Genomic DNA, 20,184 nt, shown 5'->3' with positions numbered 1-20,184 from the left:
GACTCATCACTCCAGTCTCTGTCTTGGTTACATCTGCAAAGACTCTATTTCCAAATAAATTCAGATTCCCAGGGACCGGGGTTTAGGACTTGGACATATCTTTTGACATACCATTCAGCCCGTTACATGCGGTCACCTTGTCCAAGGGCATCTCACTTCCGTTTCCAGCAAACCATGCTGGATCTGGACCGGACAAGAGGTTGTCCACCTTGCTGCCCCTTGAACGCCCCCCACCCCACACCAGGTGCCTTGAAGAAAGAGGGTCCTGCCCCTCCCCCAGAAGTCCTAAGCTCTTTCCTCAGCTAGGGTGGGGACTGGTATTTCTTAATGAGAGTCCCAGTAGGTGACAAACTTATCGTGGTTTTCATGGGACTTTCCTGGAGTTTGCAGTGAAAGTCCCACATCCTGAGAAGTACCTCAACCTCGGCAAACCAGGACGGTGGGTTACTCCATCCCTAGGGCAGGCAGGGGTGAAAGCCACCGGAATTGACCCCTCTGAGGAGGGGCAGTGAGGCAGCCACCGGGGACGTCACCCCACCTGCCACTTGTTTACTCCTTCCCTCCGCCTCAGTGATGGCTTTGCCCAAAGCAGAAGGTGTAGCACACCTGCCTCCAGGTACTGCAGTTAAAGCTGGATGTCCATTTAGAGGTAGCCGGCGGGAGCAGAACGTGCTCAAGCTTTTGTGTGGCCCTGAGGGACCTGAGCCCCTGGGGACCCACCCCGAACAGCCTGAGAAGTTTGGGGCGAGGCTAGCAGGCGCCTGCACTTCCATTAAGCCTGTCCGCAGGATTCGGATGTGGGTGGTCCTCACCGCGCCCCGGGAAACATTGCTTTAGGTAATCAGTGTGACAGAGGGCAGCCTGGACTGGGTCAGAAGCTGGGCCCGATTGCCTAGGGTGTCTTCCAAATACAACATTTTTACAACTTCATCATGGCCATCCATCATGGCTAGTGTCCCTGGAAATAACCCCTTAGAGACGGGGGCGCCTCCCCACCTCCAGCATGGCCTCACCAACTGGCAACCATCAGAGCAGTCTCCAGGCTCCACGCTGTCCCCGTCCAGAGCCCCCCAGTTCCCCTGTGCCCCACGGCAGTTCTCACCTCCATCCCCACACCTCTGCCACCCAAGCCTCTTCTGTGCATCCTCCCCTGCCCCCCACCCCGGGCCAGGTAAGGCAGGCCCCGCACGGCCCCTCCCGCCCGCCCCTCTTGGATGGTGGTCGCCAGGGCTGCGCAGGGAACAGGATTCCAGGCAGCAGGCTGTGAGCAAGGCTGCCCACGCCGTCCCTGGCCAGACAATATCTGGAACCCCTCAATGGCCCTGCACGTCTGTCCCTTGGGACACAATGCCACATCCCAGGATGGCGCTGCGCACGTGTGCATCTTGGCCTGCAGGGTAACGACAGATGTGATTTTGTAGTGGAGTCTGTTGAACCACTGTTCATAGGACCACAGAACTCAGAACCAGAGATGAGAAAGGCCCTTTGGAGGTCACCTAGTTCAATCTCGTCCTCTTCCAGAGGAGGAAGTGGGCAGAGATTGGCCCAGACTCTGTCACCAACGGCAGGGAGCATAGGTCGGGTCCGCGGAGACACCGGTTCCAGGGTCGGGGAGCTCAACCTCATCCTGCGTGTTTGTGCGTGTGTGTGAGCGTGCAGAGGTGTGTGTCTGTACGTACACATGCACATGTGAGCATCTGATTGTGCAAGCCTGCAAGTGTTGTGAGTCTGTCTACACACACGTGTGAGTTCACAGATACATTCACGTGTGTGTGCGCGATTGTGCATAGGTGAGTGAGTGTGTGAGTGTGCACATATGACCGCAGCCATGTGTGAGTGTGTGTATACCTATAAGTGTGAGTGTGAATGTGTCCGCACACATCAGTGTGAGTTTGTGAGTGTCAATGAGTGTGTGTGTATCTTTAGGTTTAGCCCGGCACACTGCTGGCTTCCCCCAGTTCCCCAGTTCTTGGACACGGTGTAGGCAAGATGCTGGATTTTCTGCCCCAAAAGAGGGACCTGGGGGCTCTTTGCTGGATGGACCCGTGACCAGACACACCCAGACATGACGTCCTGAAGGGACATCCTTCTCCCCGCTGGTTAGAGTGGACGGTTATTTCTCCTCAAAGCATTTGCATGGAAAAGTCAAATGTGGAAAATCCCTGTGGCCGTCATGCAGAAAAAATACGCTGGAGGGAAACACCTCTCTGTGGATGAACTAGAAACAACCTGCACGCTTACCGTTTCTATGCCCGTAGGATATGAACGGAAGGGTGAGAGAGGACAGAGCTAGGAATAGGCTGCCAATTTTGAGAGTTTATTTTTTTAATTCATATGAGTTTCGATATAAAGAGAAAGCATGATGTGACAACATTTTATGGACACTTTCCAAACAGCAGGAAGCGCCCAGCTGGTAAAACGTCTTGACTTTGCTCCCCTCTCTTGGAGCTGTGGCCTGACAGGGAGTGGAGTGGACTGTGAAGGATGTGCGCTTCGGGGCTGAACCCCACTCATTGGCTGTGTGGCCCCTCAGACCCTCTGTTTCTTTATCTGTACAAAGGGGATAAGAGACCTACTTCGCAGGGTGTTTCTGAAGATGAGAAAAAATGGTGCATGCACAGGGCCAATTTTGAGCTTTAAAATATAACATTATCTTTGATTCCACCTTCATATTTTATAGAAGTGCTCATATGCTATAGTAGCAAAAGCTCTAAGAGATGACAGCATACTGTAATACAGATTCATCTCACATTTTAAATGTTCATATTTCCCTTAATTATAATACTTTTCTGATTTATTCTGTTAGAGCTAGTTACATTTTATTTTTTTGAATATTATATTATAGCTTTAACATGTTTTCTTTTCTTATTGACACTTTTTTTTTTAACCTCCTTTACAGCAGCAGAGTTTATGAGTCAATCCTGTAGTACTGGTTTTCTATAAAGGGTACTGTCTCCCAGGAGACTTGCATTAAGCCCCTTAGCTGCGTGATTATTTCCAGCTCCTTTTTTTGTCTTCTTGTCCTGGCATCTGTGATCTAGTCATTAACCAGGCAAATGCAGCAGTTAATCATCTCAGAAATTAATCTCCCGAGAATAAAAGACGTACTGATGTCCTTTGGGAGTTAGGCTAGAAGGGCCGTTCTGGCAGAACTGTTTTGTATTTTGAACACAAGGGAATTATCCTTCTGAAACATGTAGCCAAGATGGATCTTTGTTACCCCACTTGAAAGTTTTCTCAGTAGAACTAATGAGACCTTCATCTAATGTTAATAATTGTGCCTAGTCTAATGTTAAAAATTGTACCAAACAATGAAAGGCAGCCCAACGGAGGAATAAGGACGTGTCATCAACTAGGAAGTTTTTTTTTTTGTTTTGTTTTGTTTTGTTTTTTGTGGTACGCGGGCCTCTCACTGTTGTGGCCTCTCCCGTTGCGGAGCACAGGCTCCGGACGCGCAGGCTCAGCGGCCATGGCTCACGGGCCCAGCCGCTCCGCGGCATGTGGGATCCTCCCGGACCGGGGCACGAACCCGCGTCCCCTGCATCGGCAGGCGGACTCTCAACCACTGCGCCACCAGGGAAGCCCAACTAGGAAGTATTTGATACGAAATTTAAAAATCCAGTTCACACAACACACGATGGTTATGGAAATAAAACATAAATCAGCTGTCATTCTGTCATCCCTCACTGTGTTGTAGTCCTCTGGTCCTTTCTGGGTTGGGCCCAATTTTACAGAATCACGGAGTTGTTGTCTTCTGGGGACAGAACCGTATGAGGTGCTGTTCTGATTTCACATGATGAGGTGCCGTTTCCAAGCCGCTAAACGTCTTCATGGGGAGCACATCTGGGTGATGCTACATCCAGATGCTCTATAACAACTTACTCTCCCCTCCCCCCCCAAAGGCTCACTTCCAGGCTTTGCCGGTTTAAATTCTAGCAAGTAATAAACATCTGAGACTGCAGCTTCATGGCCCTCAGACCAAGCCTCGGGAAGGGATCACTGGGTCATAGGAGCGTTTTCACGGCTTTTGATCTGTTTTGTCCAATTGTGTGAAGGATGCTTTTCTGAATCTGATGCACCACTTTGATTTGCTGGCGTTTTCTGCCGCCAGTTTGGGACGATAAGGTAAGAGAATACTTTGGACTTGATGGAGGGAGTCAGATTCGGGTCTGAAATGTGTTTTCTGCGTAACAACGAGATGGGACCCAGAGATGCAGCCTGGCAGTTGGGTACTCACCTTTCCTGAAAGATGCCATCTGCCTGGAGGGAGAATGGGCTGTGACATGCAGGTGCCCCGAGGGACACTGCTGCGGCAGTGGTGGGTGTTTACGAGCAGGCATAAGGGAACGCTCCCGGCGAGCACATCCTCTGAAGCCACTGCCACTGTCGGCGGCGCAGGGAAGGGAAGGGCCCTTTCTCTGGGTCCAGGTGGCCCAGGCCCCTTTGTGCTGCCGCTCGGGAGAGGCCAGAGCCACTGCCACTGCCCGACCATGCTCAGGACCCTTGTGCTGGCGCTGCTGGCTCTGGTCACCGCCGTGGGCCCGAGCCAGGCCAGTGGCTTCACAGGTGAGGTGTCCGGGCTCTGTGCGGGGATGGCGGAGGGGTGATGGGCTCCCTGGGAGTGGGCCCCTTGAAGACGGCAGCCCTGCCGAGAGCTGGGCAGGCAAAGATGCACCTGCTTTGAGAGGCAGGGTCGGCCTCTTCTTGGCCATACTTTTTCATAACCACACAAGAGGTGGTGGGAATGCTTCCGAATCACCTGGGGCTTGGTGGGATTCAAGTGTGGATTCTGAGTCAGTGGGTCTGGGAGGGGTCCGGAACTCTGCATTTCTGCCTGGGGTACAGATGTTACAGGCCCGCTGGCCACGCCGAGAGTAACACATTCCTGGAGAGTCAGAATCGAACCCTCTGGAACCACAGCCCGTTAGTCTTCAACTTACAGATAAGGAGAGGGAGACCCAGAGTGGCCAGGGCCACAAAGCCGGCCGAGGGCAAGGTTTCCACCAGGGCTACCCCTGCCTTTGACCCTGGCTCAGACCTCCTTTGCCCGCCAGAGAGCAGGGATCATGAAGTGGGGCTTCCCGCTCACCTTGGGCTCTGCCAGCCCCGTTTCCTCAGCAAGTGGGGATGCAAGTGGCCCACGGGGACGTGAGGGACCAAGCACATGTCCAAGGCCCTTGAGAGACACGTGTCAGCTGCTAAAAACACGTTGGATTTCTGAAGCCCCAGATTTCAGAGAATTGAGATTGCAAACCTTTCACATCATTTTCCTATAGAAATCCATCTTATTCCGTTGGGAATTCAAACAGAGCCATTCTGTTTCTACCATCGACTTCAGTTTTGTACTAATTTAAACATTTTTCACCCATGGGCAGGATTCTGTGATTTTTTTTTTTCTAATGAATTGTGATTAAAAAAAAACCAACTTGATATTTCCTTTGGAATGACTACTATGCAAACCATACAGCTCAGTGGCAGAACGAATGGGAATGTCTGGAAGCCAGAGGAGGCCTTAGGAGGCATATCATGTGCGGGAGGACGCCGGCAAGAGTGCTAGGTGGTCCGTCAGGGCTGCACGTCTGTTTGCTCTCAGGTACCACATGCTCCGGTACAGGCATGATTTCATTTAATTCTCCTACAACCTCAGGCACAGCTATGATTCTACAAATGACAAGGCTGGGGCACCGAGAAGGCATGAAACGTGCTTAGAATCACACGGCTGGTATTAGTGAAGCTGGTGTGACTGCAGTTCTGACCCCAGAACCCACCAGAGCATTAAGATTTTCTACGTCTGGGATTAGAACCCAGGGCCCCTGCCTCCTGTGCTCCTGAAATGATTTGTTGAGCAGCAGGATCTGCTAAGCGGTTTCTACTGCGAGCTCTGCCAAGAAGCCAGGCCTGGGGACGCCTTGGTGGCCTCTCACAGAATGTGAAAAACAAAACATGGAGATCCAAGTGCAGTTTCACTTGGAAGGAGGAGTGTGTGCGCGTACACGCGCGCGCACGTGTGCATGTTCTTGTGAACACATGCAAGGCGCCATCGCTCAACTAGTGACCACGTTTCACTGTGGCGTCTTCTCCAGCCCCTCATCCCAGTCACCTCTAAGCTCTGGCTTCGGAAGCCGCCTTCTCCTGCCCTACCCCACCCAGCCAAGGGCCTCTTACTCCCTCCCAAAGCTTCCTGGGACCCACCCTTTGGTGAATACAGGTCGGGTCTACTCCCAGAGGCCCTGCCACCCCAGGGGAGGCCACCACGTGGCTTGGGAGTGGGCTTGCTCTGGGGCAGTGGGCTTCAGCACCCGATTCTGCCCAGAGTAAGGCTGCAGGCTCTCCCAGCAGCCTGGGCGTGAGGGCTGGCTTGGCCCCATTTCTTCCTGGGGGTCACCGGCCCCCAAGTCTCGCTTTCTGCATGCTTGTGGGTGACCCTGAGGCCAAAGGTGGAACTCTTCAGGGGTGCTGTCCTGGGGGTGGGGATGAGATGATTTCTCCTGCCCCCTCTGAGTTTTGCCCCAGAAATCCACCTTCTCACTGAAGGGTTTACACTGCAACATGGAGGCCCTACCCAGCGGCTGTACAGTCTCCTAAAGCTTAGAGCCCAGAGCTTGAGTATCTGAAAACGTGAATTACATTCAAAGCATTCATTCACCCTTTACTGACAGCCCAGGAACGCAGCAAGTCCCACGCTGGCCGCAGACGTGGGAGGCACCCCACGGCCCTCCTGTCAGTTCCCTGGGGCTGCCTCAGCAAAGCCCCACAGACTGGGGGGCTTAGTGGTAGAGATTTATTTCTTCACAGTCTGGAGGCCAGAGGTTCCAGGTCAAGGTGTTGGCAGGGTTGGTTCCTCCTGAGGCTGGGAGGGAGAACCTGTCCCCGACACGCCTCTCCACAGCTTCTGATGGTTCCTGCCGATTTTAGTGACCCCTGGCTTGTAGATGCATCACCCTGATCTATGCCTTCGTCTCCTATTGCATCTCCCTGCGTGCATTCCTGTCTCTGTGTCCGAATTTTCCCTCTCATAAGGATGCCAGTCGTACTGGATCAGGGGCCACCCTACACCAATATCATCTCATCTTAACTAATTATGTCTGCAAAAACCCTTTTTCCGAGTACAGTCACATTCTGTGGTACTGGGGTTTAGAACTTCAACTTATGAATTTGGGATGGGACACATTTCAGCCCTCACACGGTCCCTGCTCTATGAGGCGACAGAGGCTCCCCGGGCAGATGGGACACCCCAGGACCCAGTGGCAGGTGGTCCACGACACAGGGGTCTGAGGCTGATGAAGGTAGTAGGTGATATGGGGTCTCGAGAACCAAGTGACAATTCTGATAAAGGCCATGGACATCTGTGCCCAGGAACCAGGCTCCAGGTGAGAGACACCTAGGGCCTGAAAAGGCCAGCTGGATGTCCCACCTCGGGCACTGTGTCCTCACGCCCGCTGACCACAGCAACCGTCGGACTGAACTTTACCAGCTATGAACTTCTCACGTGTATTTGACTTGTGTGTTTATCTTTCATCTCATTCCAAAAAAATGGTGTCACTGCCATCGTGCCCAGCACTTAGTGGGCCTTTACTATGTATTCACTGAGGGAACCGCTGTGTATTCACGTCGCACGTGACAGCCCTTATTGCGGAGATACGAGGTGTGCGCAGGGCTCTCCAGCCCGCAGAGTCAGAGAGCACGCAGCAGAGCCCAGGACAAGGGCCCCAGAAGCTTGGTTTCTCTGTGTCCCCTTATGTATACTGTCAGACCCCTGGGTGCGGGGAACCGGGGTCGGGCTGGGGTAGCATCTCCTGCTCTGGGGGGGAGGATTGCTCAGCCAGCAGGTGTCATGCTGCATCCCTTGAGTCTATGCTACTGCATCGCCTTCTCGGATACGGGCCGGTGGGCGGATCCCAAGGGGTCCGCCGTGTGCGGGCGTCTTGTTTCACCTGCTCTTGCAGAAGCAGAGGACTTGCAGGGAACCCCTCAGATTGGTTTGATTCTGGAATTTTCTCCTCTTGTTTCTCCATCCTCCTCCCTCCCTCATAGAAAAAGGCCTCTCCCTGCTGAGCTACCAGCTGTGCAACTACAGTGTGAGCCAGCATGTCCAGAGCGTGGAGGCAGTGCACACATCCCGCCTGACCTACGTTCCCTGCGGCTGGTGGATCCCCTGGCGGCGCTGCCCCAAGACCGTCTACCGGACCCAGTACCTGGTGGTGGAGGTTCCTAAGCGGAGGAACGTGACCGACTGCTGCGAAGGCTATGAGCAGCTGGGCCTCTACTGCGTCCTGCGTGAGTCCTGCCCCGTCTCGGGATAGTCACTGTTCACGCCCCTGGCCCTGAACTGACTAGAACACTGGTCCTCAGCCTCAGGTGTGCATCGGGGTCATCCACAGGGCCAGTCTAAGCACCCGTCACTGGCCTCACCCCGGATTTCAGGCCCAGGGGGGCAGGGGTGAAGTACAAGTTCCCAGGTGATGGTGATGCTACCGGCCCGAGCCCCACTCTGGGAGCCTCTGTTTTGGGCGGTGGCTCTCAGACCTGGCTGCACACCGAAGTCCCCAGGGCGGCTTTAATAACGATGACGCCTGGGTCCCCCTTCAGACACTCTGACGGATTCAGTCTGGGGCGTAGCTTGGGGGCCCTGGGATATTTCTTAAAGCTCCCCCAGCCATTCTAACAGGCAGCTGAGTTTGAGAACCAGCGTTGCGATCTCTTCTGTAATGGCAGCCAGCCTTGTCATTCTAAAGGCTGTGAGACCCCAGTCTGAGCCCCAATCTGTGAAAGAGATGGAAAGGGTCCCCTTACTGTCCAGAGGCTCCCAAGGTCTCTTACTCCCTCTGCGTGGTTCAAAAGACGCTTGGGGCGGCGACCAGCCATGCTGAGGCTGTCCCAGGCTCGTCTGAGGCTGGGCGGACGGGGCTGTGTGGCGTTCAGGGCTCAGCCTCTCGACACGGAGGGAACTTTCCAGAAGGCCTCTTCCGGGGGCAAGGGTGCAGGCGTGTGCTTGTGTGAATACGTGGGGGGGTGGGGTGGTAGTGATCGTTTGAATCAGTTTCAGAGCTGAGATGAGTTTCTGAACAGGCAGGAGGCCTGCCTACACCCACCCCCGTGGTGGAGGGGAAGTGGGAAGGGTGGCAATAGGGCACCCTGAGACATGAGGCTGCCTCCTCCGAAATGCAGAAAGCACCAGCTCGCAGGGTGTGGGAGCGGCTCCTGTGACCCGTCCTTCCCCGGGGTCCCGGGCAGCAGGACAGCCGCAGGCTAGGGCGTGGACATGGCACACCAGGGGTGCAGCCCTCCAGCCCTAGGGGCTATCAGATGTAGAGTCTTGGGTCCCTCAGACCCTGCAGACGGGCTGGACCTGCAGTTATCCTGAGTGCATCTCCCTCAGCCTCCAAAGCCCGCAGAGGACGGGGTGGCTGACGTGTGCACTCATGCAGCTCAGAGGGCCAGGCCCCGAGATGACCGGACCGCTCAGGGTTGAGCAGGTCACAGGAACACACCTCTTCTGGGAGTGTTAAAACTACACCATGGCCACCAATGCCGCCACCACCAATAAAAACCAGGAAGGGCCAGCTGGCCTCAGGTCTGCAGCTGGGTGCCTGTTGTGTATCCCGCTGGTTCCCTGAAGGGACACTTGCAGGGGCAGTGCTGGGTCTGCCGTCCCTGCCTCCAAGGGCCCCATGCACAGCGGGAGCTGCCCCTGCCCTGGGAGCACGCTCTTCTGGGGCTGGGGGTCCCGGGTCGGGGAGGCCTCAGCCGGGGCACACAGCACTTGGTTTGGAGCATCAGATCCTGGTAGAAGGAAGGGGCCACCCTAGCCCACCCGCCTTCCCCCGCAGAGGCCACACTCTCCCCACCTGCGGTCGGTCTGTCGTGGGGCTGGTGAGGTCACAGGTTCAGAGGGCCAGAGGGGCCCCCAGGAGAGGCTGAGCCCCCCAGCCCCGCCCAGCCCGAGCGGTCACCTTTCTGTGCGGCCTGCTGCCCTCCCCCCAGGAGAGAAGGCGGGAGGCACCTGCTTTCTGGGAAGCAGGGACACAAGCTCATCTTGCTTCCCAGCGAACCAGCCTCCCGTGGGACTCAGCCCCACTTTTAAAGTGTTAGGGCCTTTAAATAGGGGCTCGCCAGGCAGGAGAGGCCCAGAACATTCTAGAGTCCCATGGGCAGATCTGCTCTGGGGAAGCCCAGGTCATGGGGCGGCCGGTGTTCGGCGGGGGGCCGGGGTGGGAGGCGCTGGGGCCAAGGGGAGGACTCAGCCTGAAGGCCCCCAGGCCTGGCAGAGGGGGCTGAATTGGGGTGGGGTGGGGTCCACAGTCCCCCCCGTGCCTTGGAAGGGTCACTCTGGAAGCAGCGTGGAGAGGACGCAGGCAGGATCCCAGAAGGAAGGAGGAGAGGAAAAGGGGCCTGTAAAAGCCAGTGGGAGATTCCTGGTCGCTACGGGACGGGAGCAGACGGGGACTCAGACCTGGGGAGGCGGGTGACTTGAACCCCTGTTGGATTTAGCTGGTGACGTTTGAGGAAGCGGCTGTGGCGTGCGTGGGAGGGGCACAGTGAGGAGGAACGTCCAGGCACACGGCCCACTGGACACCTGCTCAGGCAGGTCCCGGCTTGCTGCCTGGGCCCCGCTTGACACCGCAGCTGCTGCGGGGCTGCCCGGTGACCGCCGGGGAGGGCATGGGGGGCTGTAGCACTTGTTCCTGCAGCTTGGGAGGCCCCCAGTGAGCCTCGGTCTCCCCCCACCTCCGAGCTCAGGGACACCACGTGGGCAGCTAGAAAGTGCCTGGTGGGAAGTATTTACACCACGGGCACCAGCAGCTCAGCTTTCTCCACACCTGCCTGGCTCCTCGGATCAAAGCTGGTGCAGAGGTGCCTCACTACGGCTTGGCTCTCTGGAACCAGAAGTGAGAGGTCCCTGTAAGTGATGCGCTGAGACCCACTGGTTGATTGGCACAGAGGAGCCTGGGGCCACAGCCCGGATGTGGCAGCCTGGGCACCTGGGGCGGAGAGGCAGGCAGAAGGCACTCGCCTCCGGGCCGCCCGGGGCTGGGGTTTCTTATGTCTCAGCAACCTCAGCTCAGCGGTCTCATCCCCGGCAGCAGTGAAACCTCAGCTTTCCTTTCTTCTCTCTCTTCCCACTCAACAGTCAAGAACCCAAAAAAGGGAAGAGCATTACGTGAGAAGAGAACACGTGATTTTTTTTTTCAGTCTCAATGCCTTTTTCAATTTTTTTAAGTCCCACATTTGGAAGGCCATGATATAAGCCATATATGATCTTAGTTGTGGGAAGGCCATGGTAAGTCATATACGATCTTAGTTGTGGGAAGGCCATGATAAGCCATATATGATTTTAGTTAAGTGTATTTTTACAGTACAAAAACGAATACACAAGCAACGTAGAAAATTTGGAAACAAAGAAAAGGGAAATTGCCCGTAAGTCTACCCTCCGCCTGCCCCCCCAAACAACCCCCCTCCCGCAACAATGACCACTGTTAACATTTTCTTCTAGTTTCATTCAGGGAAGACCTTTTACAGAAGGGTGGTCACCCTGTTGGAGATGTTTTGCAGCACACTTGTACCCCTTGGCAATTTATCTGGAACCTCTTCCGAGTCCATAAATCGTGTTCTCCAGCGTGATTTAATGCCCACAAGGCACCACTTCACACGGATGGGTCAGCACTAAGCAATCTGCTACCACTTAGCGTCTAGTGGTTTCCAATTTCTGGTTCTTATAAATAACGCTGCGATGAGTGTCATCTGGTGCAAACACTGCTGCACAAAAGTTGGAATATTTAGTCAGGATGGATTCCTCAGAGCAGAAATGAGCATCTCAGTGGGCACTCACCACCTGCAGCGACACCCCAGTTCCCGCACGGCCCGTCTCCTCCGCACGCCCTTCTGCACGGCAAGCCCAGGACCCCGCTGGACCCGGAGCCTACCCCAAACTTCCCTTCTCCCAGGCTGATGGCCAAGGCCCCTTTGAGGAAAGAGAATTCCTAGGAAGGATTATTATCTGATTATTCCAGAGCGGATCCGATTCCCCAGCCCTAGAGAGTCCTGGGCTGTGGCTCAGACAGAAGTCTCCGCCTTATCTCATGAACCGTGACTCACCTGGGGTTGCCAGGCGCTGGGCAGTCCTGGGTCATTGTTTGTGTCGAATTAGGGAAGGAGAGGAGGATTTTTGACTTTCTACCAAGTTGGAACCATTTACTGTTCTCTCTGGCTCTCCGTAAGCCGGCCAGCCCTGAGGGATGGAGGGGGTTTCCCAGCAGCCTCCATATTAAGACGAACTTTAACTCGAAAGCGCTTCTGTTGTGATCAGGTCACTGTTTTTGGAAGCCCGTTTCTCCTGGTGGCTATTTTCCTTTCATTTAGATAAACCTCTTGGTTTAGAATAGTTTTCAATTTCCAGACAAAGATTTGCAAAGACAGTAGAGAGAGTCCCCCTTCACCCCTCTCCCAGGGTCCCTAATGTTAGCTCTTACATTACCAGGGAGCATTTTCCCCAATAAGGACCAACGTGGGTGCATTACTGCTTAATTCTACTCCACACTTTACTTGGATTTCCCTTTTTTTCCCCCTAATGTCATTTTTCAGTCCCAGGAGCCCATGATACATTTAATCTCATGTTTCTTAACCGCCAGGCAGGAGAGGCCCAGAACATTCTAGCTAGAGTCCCGTGGGCAGAGGGACTGCCAACCGAGGCGGCTCGTTTTCACAATGGGAGAGAAAGCAACGTGCTCCCGATCCTTGGTGGGTGGCCCTCCAGGGGTCTCGGCATTTCCATCCCAGCACAGCCTCTCTCGGACTGCAAAGCTGTCCCTGCATGGCCGCTTCTCCAGGACATCAGACATCGGAATAGCCACCGGGGCAACTAGGAAGTGAGGAGGGGGCCGAGGACAGCGTGGAGAGGAGAACGCTCTTGACAGTGACCGCCAAGCCCAGGCTCAGCTTCCGCGAGGAGAGAGCTGACGGGGACCCTGCGTGCATTTCAGCACCTTTGTCTTCTCTTCTCCTCCTTGGCCAGTGCAGCTGCCTTGGTGATGTGTTCCCAGCAGGAGGGGCCGCCACCTTCTTTCTGGCTGTGGAGCATCCTGCAGAGACTCTGGAGAGCCCCAGAGGACCACCCTTAGGACCCTGGCCCCTCGGCTCTTCCTTTCCACCTGGCGACCCCACGCATCCTCCCGAGGGGCTGGCCCTCCCCAGCTCTGAGGGCGTGTTTCCAGAGCATGGCTGTCACGCCTTCGCTGACTGTCCTGGAGTTTGCGGAGCCCAGAGTGGCACTTCTAAATGTCACGTAGGGCACAGAGCTTTACATGGATCTGGGCAGGAGGCAGATGGGTTTGAGTGACACCCAGTCGGGCCTGGAGCCCTCATCCCCGGGTGGGTGGGCGGAGCTCACACAGGCCCTTCCTCGGATGCTGGTGTTGGGGTCTTGCCTTCCTTGTGCTCCCTCCCTGCTGCCCTCAGCCCCCGGACGCTCACGGCTGCCCAGCTTCCTGCATCCCATGCTTCCCTGAGCTCCATCCACTGCTGGGCCTGCACAGACCCGGCAGGGGGGTCAACCCTGCCGCCCCCGACGCCCAGCCACCGAGTGAGTGTCCGGCAGCATCAGCTGGCGCCCTGGCCACCTCCCTGCAGAGAGCAGCACGCCCGTTTCCCCCGGGTTCCCGTTCTTCTCTCCCTCTCCTGTGCTTTCCTGTCCCCTGAATGTCAGCACCCTGGCTCCCGGCTAGTCCCCTAGGAGCCCCCGGATTCTCAGAAAGTTCCTGCTTTTATCAGGTCTCTGAAAGCTCTTTGCTTTAGAAGCCCATGCCTCCGCCAGCCCTCACCACACCTGGCTGCCCATCCCCCGTCGTCTTTGCCTCCTGCAGGCTCCCGTCTGCACGTCTGCATCGTCTGCCCCGAGCTGCGTCCCTCCGAGCACGTTGTGAGTGCTGGCCCTGGAGGTGTGCAGCCCACAGCCCCACTGATTGACCTCAGCGGACCTCCCAGGCATTGACCAGGGGAGGGGACAGGGCCTCGCTGCCCCCCATCTCCATGTGCACCTCCAGAAAGCGCGCCACACTTCACATCCGCACGGCCAAATCCTGGCTCCACCCAAGGCCACTCTTCCTGCAGCTTCTCCCGGAAATGGTGCCAAGTGGCTGCCCAGGCCTGAAGCCTTGGATCCATCTTGAAGCTTCTCTTTCTTTTACTCCCTGTCCTGTCTGTCAGCACGTCCTGCAGGCACTTCCAGCTACAGACACTCAGGATCTGAGGCTTCCCGCTTGTTTCCACCCATCACCCTGGTCCAGCCTCCACCAGCTCTCGCCTGGACCATCACAATAGGCTCTCGACAGGCCCGGCTGCCAGAGCACAGCAGGGATTAGCAAGTCAGGCCGCCCTCAGGGAAGCTGTGGACGCAGGACAGGGAAGGGAAGGGGCAGAGGCAGGGGACGATTTCACGGCATTGGCCACGGGGTTGGAAGGTGGTTTGTAAAACCCCAGGTACCTGGGGCTTTGCATACGGGGTACGGCAGCTCCAGCCCCCGAGGGCCACCTGAGGGTCCTAGGAGGTGGGGACGCAGAGCTTGGCAGAGTGGTGTGACAGTCTGGGCAGGGCACCACAGTGTCCCCTTCACCACGGACCTGCTCCAAACCCCCAGGGCACCCACCTCAACACCGCGGGGGTCTTTCCGTGGCCCAGCCCACCTGCTCACCCACCGCGCCCTCACCAGCCCTGGGGACCTCCTTCTCACCTTTGGGGGGCCCAGCGCATTCCCACTTCCTGGGCCTCAAGCTACAGGCTGTCCCCCCAGTGCCCCGGCCCCTGCAGAGACCCCTGTTCAGGGTGGCCTTCCCTGCCTACCTGCCCCTGGGCCCTGCTTCTTCCCCGCAACTCTCATTCATCTGAGCTTTTGCAGGCCTATTGGCATATTGGTCTCTGTCCAACATCTAAGTGTCCTGAGGCAGGGACTTTGCCTCGGGCCCACTGCTGGGTCACGGGTACCTTGCTTTGTGTCTGGCACATAGTAGGTGCTCAATAAATATTCAAGGAGTGAGTGAGTGAGCTGTCAGGACACAGAGCAGCAAGGGGGCCTCTACGGGCGTGGTAGAGAGCCCTGTACACGGACTCCTGAGGCCTGGAGGAACAGGTCACCCGGGCCCCCAGCTTCCTGGGACAAGCTGCCCTCCTCCCAGGAAAGATGGTCAGGCTACGTTAGAGTCAGAGCAAACGGCCTCGATGGCTGCTCTGCAGGACAGGGCGAGGCCCTGCACAGGCCTGGCGGTGGTGGCCCTTGAGTGGGCTGCTCTGTGCGCCTCGGAACCGCAGACAGATTCCAGTGCCAGGAGGCATCCAGCCACAGCGCCACGCAGGCCATCCGGGATTCTACAGCCAATAGCACTAATGGCTGCTCGCTTGTCCCCCAGCCCTGAATCGGTCTGAGGAGTTCGCATCCAGACCCGGCATCTGCCCGGTGGTGAGGCCAGAAGCGTCTACCTCGCCATGCACCCTGGATGCGGACTGTCCTGGTCTTCAGAAGTGCTGCCCTTCGTCGGGGGGCCCCCGCTGCTCGGCCCCTGCCCCCCAAGGTAGGGCTGAGGCCTGATCTGGGAGAAGGTGGGGGGAGGAGTGAGTTTCTGGTAGCAGCAGCCCGGGTTTTATGGGGAGCCTGCAGCCTGTGCACGGGCCCATTTCACTCATAAAATCCGGCCACTGACCCCTCAGGGGGAGAAGTGTGCTCACAGCTGCCCTGAGGGGGTTAGACGTTCCTGGAAAAGCAGGGACCCCAGTTTCCCAAGATTGCCTGGGGAGGCCCTCACAGCTCCCGGTGAGCTTGCTGGGAGCTGAGCTGTGTCAGAGCTGGGAGGTTTAGGACTGTCTGCTTGTGCAGCCCCACGGGGACCCGAAATCCTTCCCAGGCCCCCGTCTGGCAAGTCAGTGCAGGCCCCCAGGAGAAGAGGTGGTCAAGGTTCAGAGCCAGGGAAACACATAGAAACTGTATATATATATAACATGCAATATACAATATATTATAAAACATGAAGTATTAGTATAATATATATCTTATTAGCATAGTATAAAGTAATAGTATACATAATGTAAATATTATGTTACATATAATATATAATGATACTATTATACTGTATACATTATGGTATATATGTTATAAGTAATATACATCGTGTTATCTAATATACCTTGTGTACAATAGTACATTCTACGGTATAAATAGGAACCTATATAACATAAGAGAAGCGGGGGCAGGGGGTCGGAAGCGTGCCACCCCATTCCCCAGGGGCCTCCTGTGGCCCCAGCCTGTCCTGGGCCTGAGGCTCATCCCTGTGCCCTCGGGCAGCTCCAGAGAGGAAGCTGGCGAGTTTCTGGTACAACGTGACCGTCCTGGTGAAGATGGACTTCACGGAGCTCCAGCAGGTGGACCCCAGGCTGCTGGATCACATGAGGCTCCTGCACTCCATGGTAGGTGTCGGGGTGTCGGGAGGGGTTCCACAAGAGACCCCAACTGACTGACTCTGAACCAAATGTGGATTCTTACTTAAAAATAGCTTGGGGCTTCCCTGGTGGCGCAGTGGTTGAGAGTCCGCCTGCCGATGCAGGGGACGCGGGTTCCTGCCCCGGTCCGGGAGGATCCCACATGCCGCGGAGCAGCTGGGCCCGTGAGCCATGGCCGCTGAGCCTGCGCGTCCGGAACCTGTGCTCCGCAGCGGGAGAGGCCACAACAGTGAGAGGCCCACATACCGCAAAAAAAAACCAAACCAAAACAAAACAAAAAAAAAACCGCTTGAAAGAGATACGATTTTTGTGCAATAAAATGCCCTCTCGGAAGGGTGTGGTTTGGTGTGTTTTGAGATACGTGGCGTGCAAGCCCTACCCTATCACGACGTGAAGCAGGCAACTCCTCCTCTTTTCAGGGTCTGTTCTTAAGGCCCAGGTGCAGCCTTCCCAGGCCCCAGAGCTGTGCCCTTGAGCACCTCTCTCACGCATCCCCGAGTTCTAGCTCCCGCTTTAGGGAAGTCCCAGGAGTTCTGGAAGGTGCTGAGATGGGGACCTGTAGACTGGGCTCCTCTGTCTTGGCACTGTCGATGTTTGGGGCTGCATGGCTCTGTCATGGGGCTGCCTGTCCCCACAGGGTTTCGCAGCAGGCCTGGCTCTACACAAAAGAGGCCAGAAACGTGCCCGGCTGTGACAACCAAAACTGCCTCTAGATGTGGCCACAGGCCCCCTGAGGGGCAAGGCCCGCACCCCACCCCCGGGAGGGTGCCCCAGCCTAGACACAGCTCACGCTTGCTGACGCCTCGGCAGCGCCTTGCAACCAGCAGGACGTCTTCACGTTCTGGGAGTCGCCCCACCCCCGCGCAGGTCCTGGGAGCCCAGCTGGGGGCAGGCACTGCTCACCACCACCTGATGGTGCCTACCCAGGGTGGTGGTCTGACCTCAGGACCCACTTCCCAGGTGAATGCCCTGCAGTCACCCCACGCTGGGAAGGGCCCTGCATTTGTATAATGCTCTGCTGTTGCCTCTTGAAATGCTTAATAATTTTTGAACAAGGGGCTGCACGTTTCCTTCCGCACTGGACCCCTCACACTGTGTGGCTGGTCCTTCCTGACTGTCAGGTCCCGTAGATGTGGCCCCTGGGTCATGATATCAGACCAGAGTTGGCCAGGGTGAGCCCAAAACAGATGGCACACACCCTCACCTTGCTCTGGGCTGTCCAGTAAAACCGCTTGAGAGGTACTCCCAAATGTCACCTTGACCCAGAAGCCTCTTTAACTGTCCCAGCTAGAAGAGATTTTTGTCTTTTCTTAGCTGGGGATGCCTAGTTGGCCAGTAAGAACATGGCTCTGGAGCCAGACTGCATGGATTCAAATCCCAATACTGTCACTCATCAGCTGTGTGACCTTGCTCAAGTTACTTAACCTCTCTGTGCCTTAGATACCTACTCCGTTAAACAGGAATAATCATAATCCTACATGAGACAGTGGCTGTGAGGTTTAGACAGTACATTAAAAAGCTTAAAACGATGCTGATCCATGTAGGTTCTGAGCTGCTGTGATTGTTGGTTTTTGAATGTTATTGTTCTCGTCACCCTTTGCCTCTTCATGTGTGAAGGTTTTGTTCCTCCCCTCAGGAGAGCCTGTCCACATGGGCTCCTGACTGCAGCAGGTACTGGGCGCCCTAACTAAGGGGTTTGCACGAGGCCAGTGTTGACTTCCTGATCTGCCTCCCCCCGTGAAGTGTTTCAAGTCTGCTGAGGAGGGCGCGGGCTCCAGGGTCCCCAAAACACCTTTCTGGTTTCCAGGGGAGACTTGTGGGTTTGTTGGCAAAGCCTGCTTCGGTGATGCCCTTCTGCCTGGTAGTCACGCTGTTTGCCTGTCTTCCCAAGGCAAATACCAATGCTACCTTGAGATTTCGGGATATTAGACTGGAACAAAAAGAATTCATATGAAATGAGAAAAGGGATCATTCAATTTCAGAAAATATCAGATGTGGTTTGACGTCCAGTTCCCTAATTCCAGACCTGATTCTCTGTTGTCAGCTGCAAGGGCGGGGACCGGTGGGGGGGACCCTGGTAGACCGGTGTCTCTTCCTGGGGCTGCGGTAGCAGACCACACAGCAGAGGTCCGCTCCAGGCGTCTCCTTAGCTTCTCCCTGTGTCCTCACATTGTTTCCTCTGCCAGTGTCTGTCTGTGTCCAAACGTCTTCTTTGTGGAAGGACACCAGTCATCTTGGACCAAGGCCCACCCTAATGAGCTCATCTTAACTAACTACATCTGCAACGGCCCTATCTCCAAATAAGGTCACATTCTGAGGTTCTGGGGGATTAGGACTCCAACATGGGGATTTTTTTGGGGGAGGGGGACACAATTCAACCCCTAAGTATGTATAACCTGGTTTGCGGGACTTTATTGGAATGACAACAGAGGTAAAAATATCGGAGAGAGTTTTTTGCTGCACAGGATAACGGTGTGTGTGTGTGTGTGTGTGTGTGTGTGTGTGTGTTTTGTGTATGTGCGTGTGTGCAGTTAATTTTAATGTCCCTAGGCCTCCGTCTCCCTGTCTGTCCGATGGGCGCGTCCTTCCACCGCCTGATGCTCTGACTCTGGTTTCACAGGTCACCAGTGCCCTGCAGCCACTGGACACCACTGTCCACCACTTGCACTCGGCCGGGGGGGACACCTCGATCACGGTGTCCCGGCTGCTCCTGGGTCTGCCGCAGCCAGAGCCTGTGGCCCGCATCTCCGCGGTGCTGGACGGCATGGTGAAACGCATCTATGAAGTGATTGACATCCGGGTGCAAGGTGCGGCTTCCCTTTGTTGTCCCCTTGGGGGTGGGGGCCGCCGGAGTGGGAGAATCATCCAGTAGGTGAGGGGCGGTCAGACCCACCGTTAGCTCATCCCAGCCCAGAGTTTAAACTCCAAGTTCCGAAGCCGAGATTTTGAGAACTCGTTCTGTGCTAGCATCCCCTTCCCCTTCCCTCCTTCCGGCCTCCTCCTAAGCCTCTCATGTCCAGTTTCTCCTTCCATCCAGGTGGAGGCTGGAGAACAAATCCTAGAACAGCACACAAATAACCCATTTGCTCAGTTCTTAGGTTCCCAAATTTCCTTGTGGCCTCTTTCCCACCCTCGCTAAGGACATCCTTACATCTCGAAGGCTCTTAAAGCAGAGTTGGCACAAATCTGAGTTTGGTGCAGCAGATAGATGTGTTTCTGGAAGAAATTACCTGGCTTTTCTTTTCTTTTTTTTTTTTTCTGTCCATGTCAGGGTTTGGCAAACTTTCTGAAGAAGGCCAGATAGTAAATATTTTTGGTTGTGGGCCACATGGCCTGTTTCAACAGCTCAGCTTTGCAAAGTGGCATGAAAGTAACCTTGGACAGTCCGTGAGCAGACGGCTGGGCTCCAACAGCACTTTTCTTCCCGCTACAGAAGGCAGCTGGAGTTTGCTGCACCCTTAGGAGGATGGCCGCTCTCGTGAGGCAGCTCCTTCTATGACGCTGAAGGTCACACAGAAAGATGCCAGGGTCTGGAGCCCAGGGAAAGCTCTAATGATGGCATTTAACTCCCTTCAACTCTACAAATGTTCTTGAAAACCAAACCGAGGAGCGCCCATAAGCCAAGTGCTTGTCTCATCTGTTCTGACAGGTTTCCGTCTGGAGACCCTAGAAACTCCCCAGCAGGTGTACAAGGAGGGGGT

General features: G+C 55.6%; 1 protein-coding gene across 1 annotated transcript in view; it reads left to right on the top strand.

Annotated features, from left to right (window-relative positions):
- Window positions 1-4,490: 4,490 nt before the first annotated feature.
- UMODL1 (uromodulin like 1) overlaps window positions 4,491-20,184 on the top strand; it is a 61,442-nt gene continuing 45,748 nt past the window's right edge. The window contains exons 1-5 of the mRNA XM_029214959.1: window positions 4,491-4,566; window positions 8,035-8,277; window positions 15,400-15,561; window positions 16,329-16,450; window positions 19,104-19,290. Coding sequence (XP_029070792.1) covers window positions 4,491-4,566; window positions 8,035-8,277; window positions 15,400-15,561; window positions 16,329-16,450; window positions 19,104-19,290 — 790 coding nt within the window. The remainder of the gene's footprint in view (window positions 4,567-8,034; window positions 8,278-15,399; window positions 15,562-16,328; window positions 16,451-19,103; window positions 19,291-20,184) is intronic.

This window comes from Monodon monoceros, unplaced genomic scaffold, assembly GCF_005190385.1.
Source record: "Monodon monoceros isolate NGI ecotype Baffin Bay Population unplaced genomic scaffold, NGI_Narwhal_1 Super_Scaffold_11, whole genome shotgun sequence".
Classification (NCBI taxonomy): domain Eukaryota; kingdom Metazoa; phylum Chordata; class Mammalia; order Artiodactyla; family Monodontidae; genus Monodon; species Monodon monoceros.
Note: the sequence above shows the minus strand (reverse complement) of the source record. Positions and strands in the feature narration are given on the sequence as shown.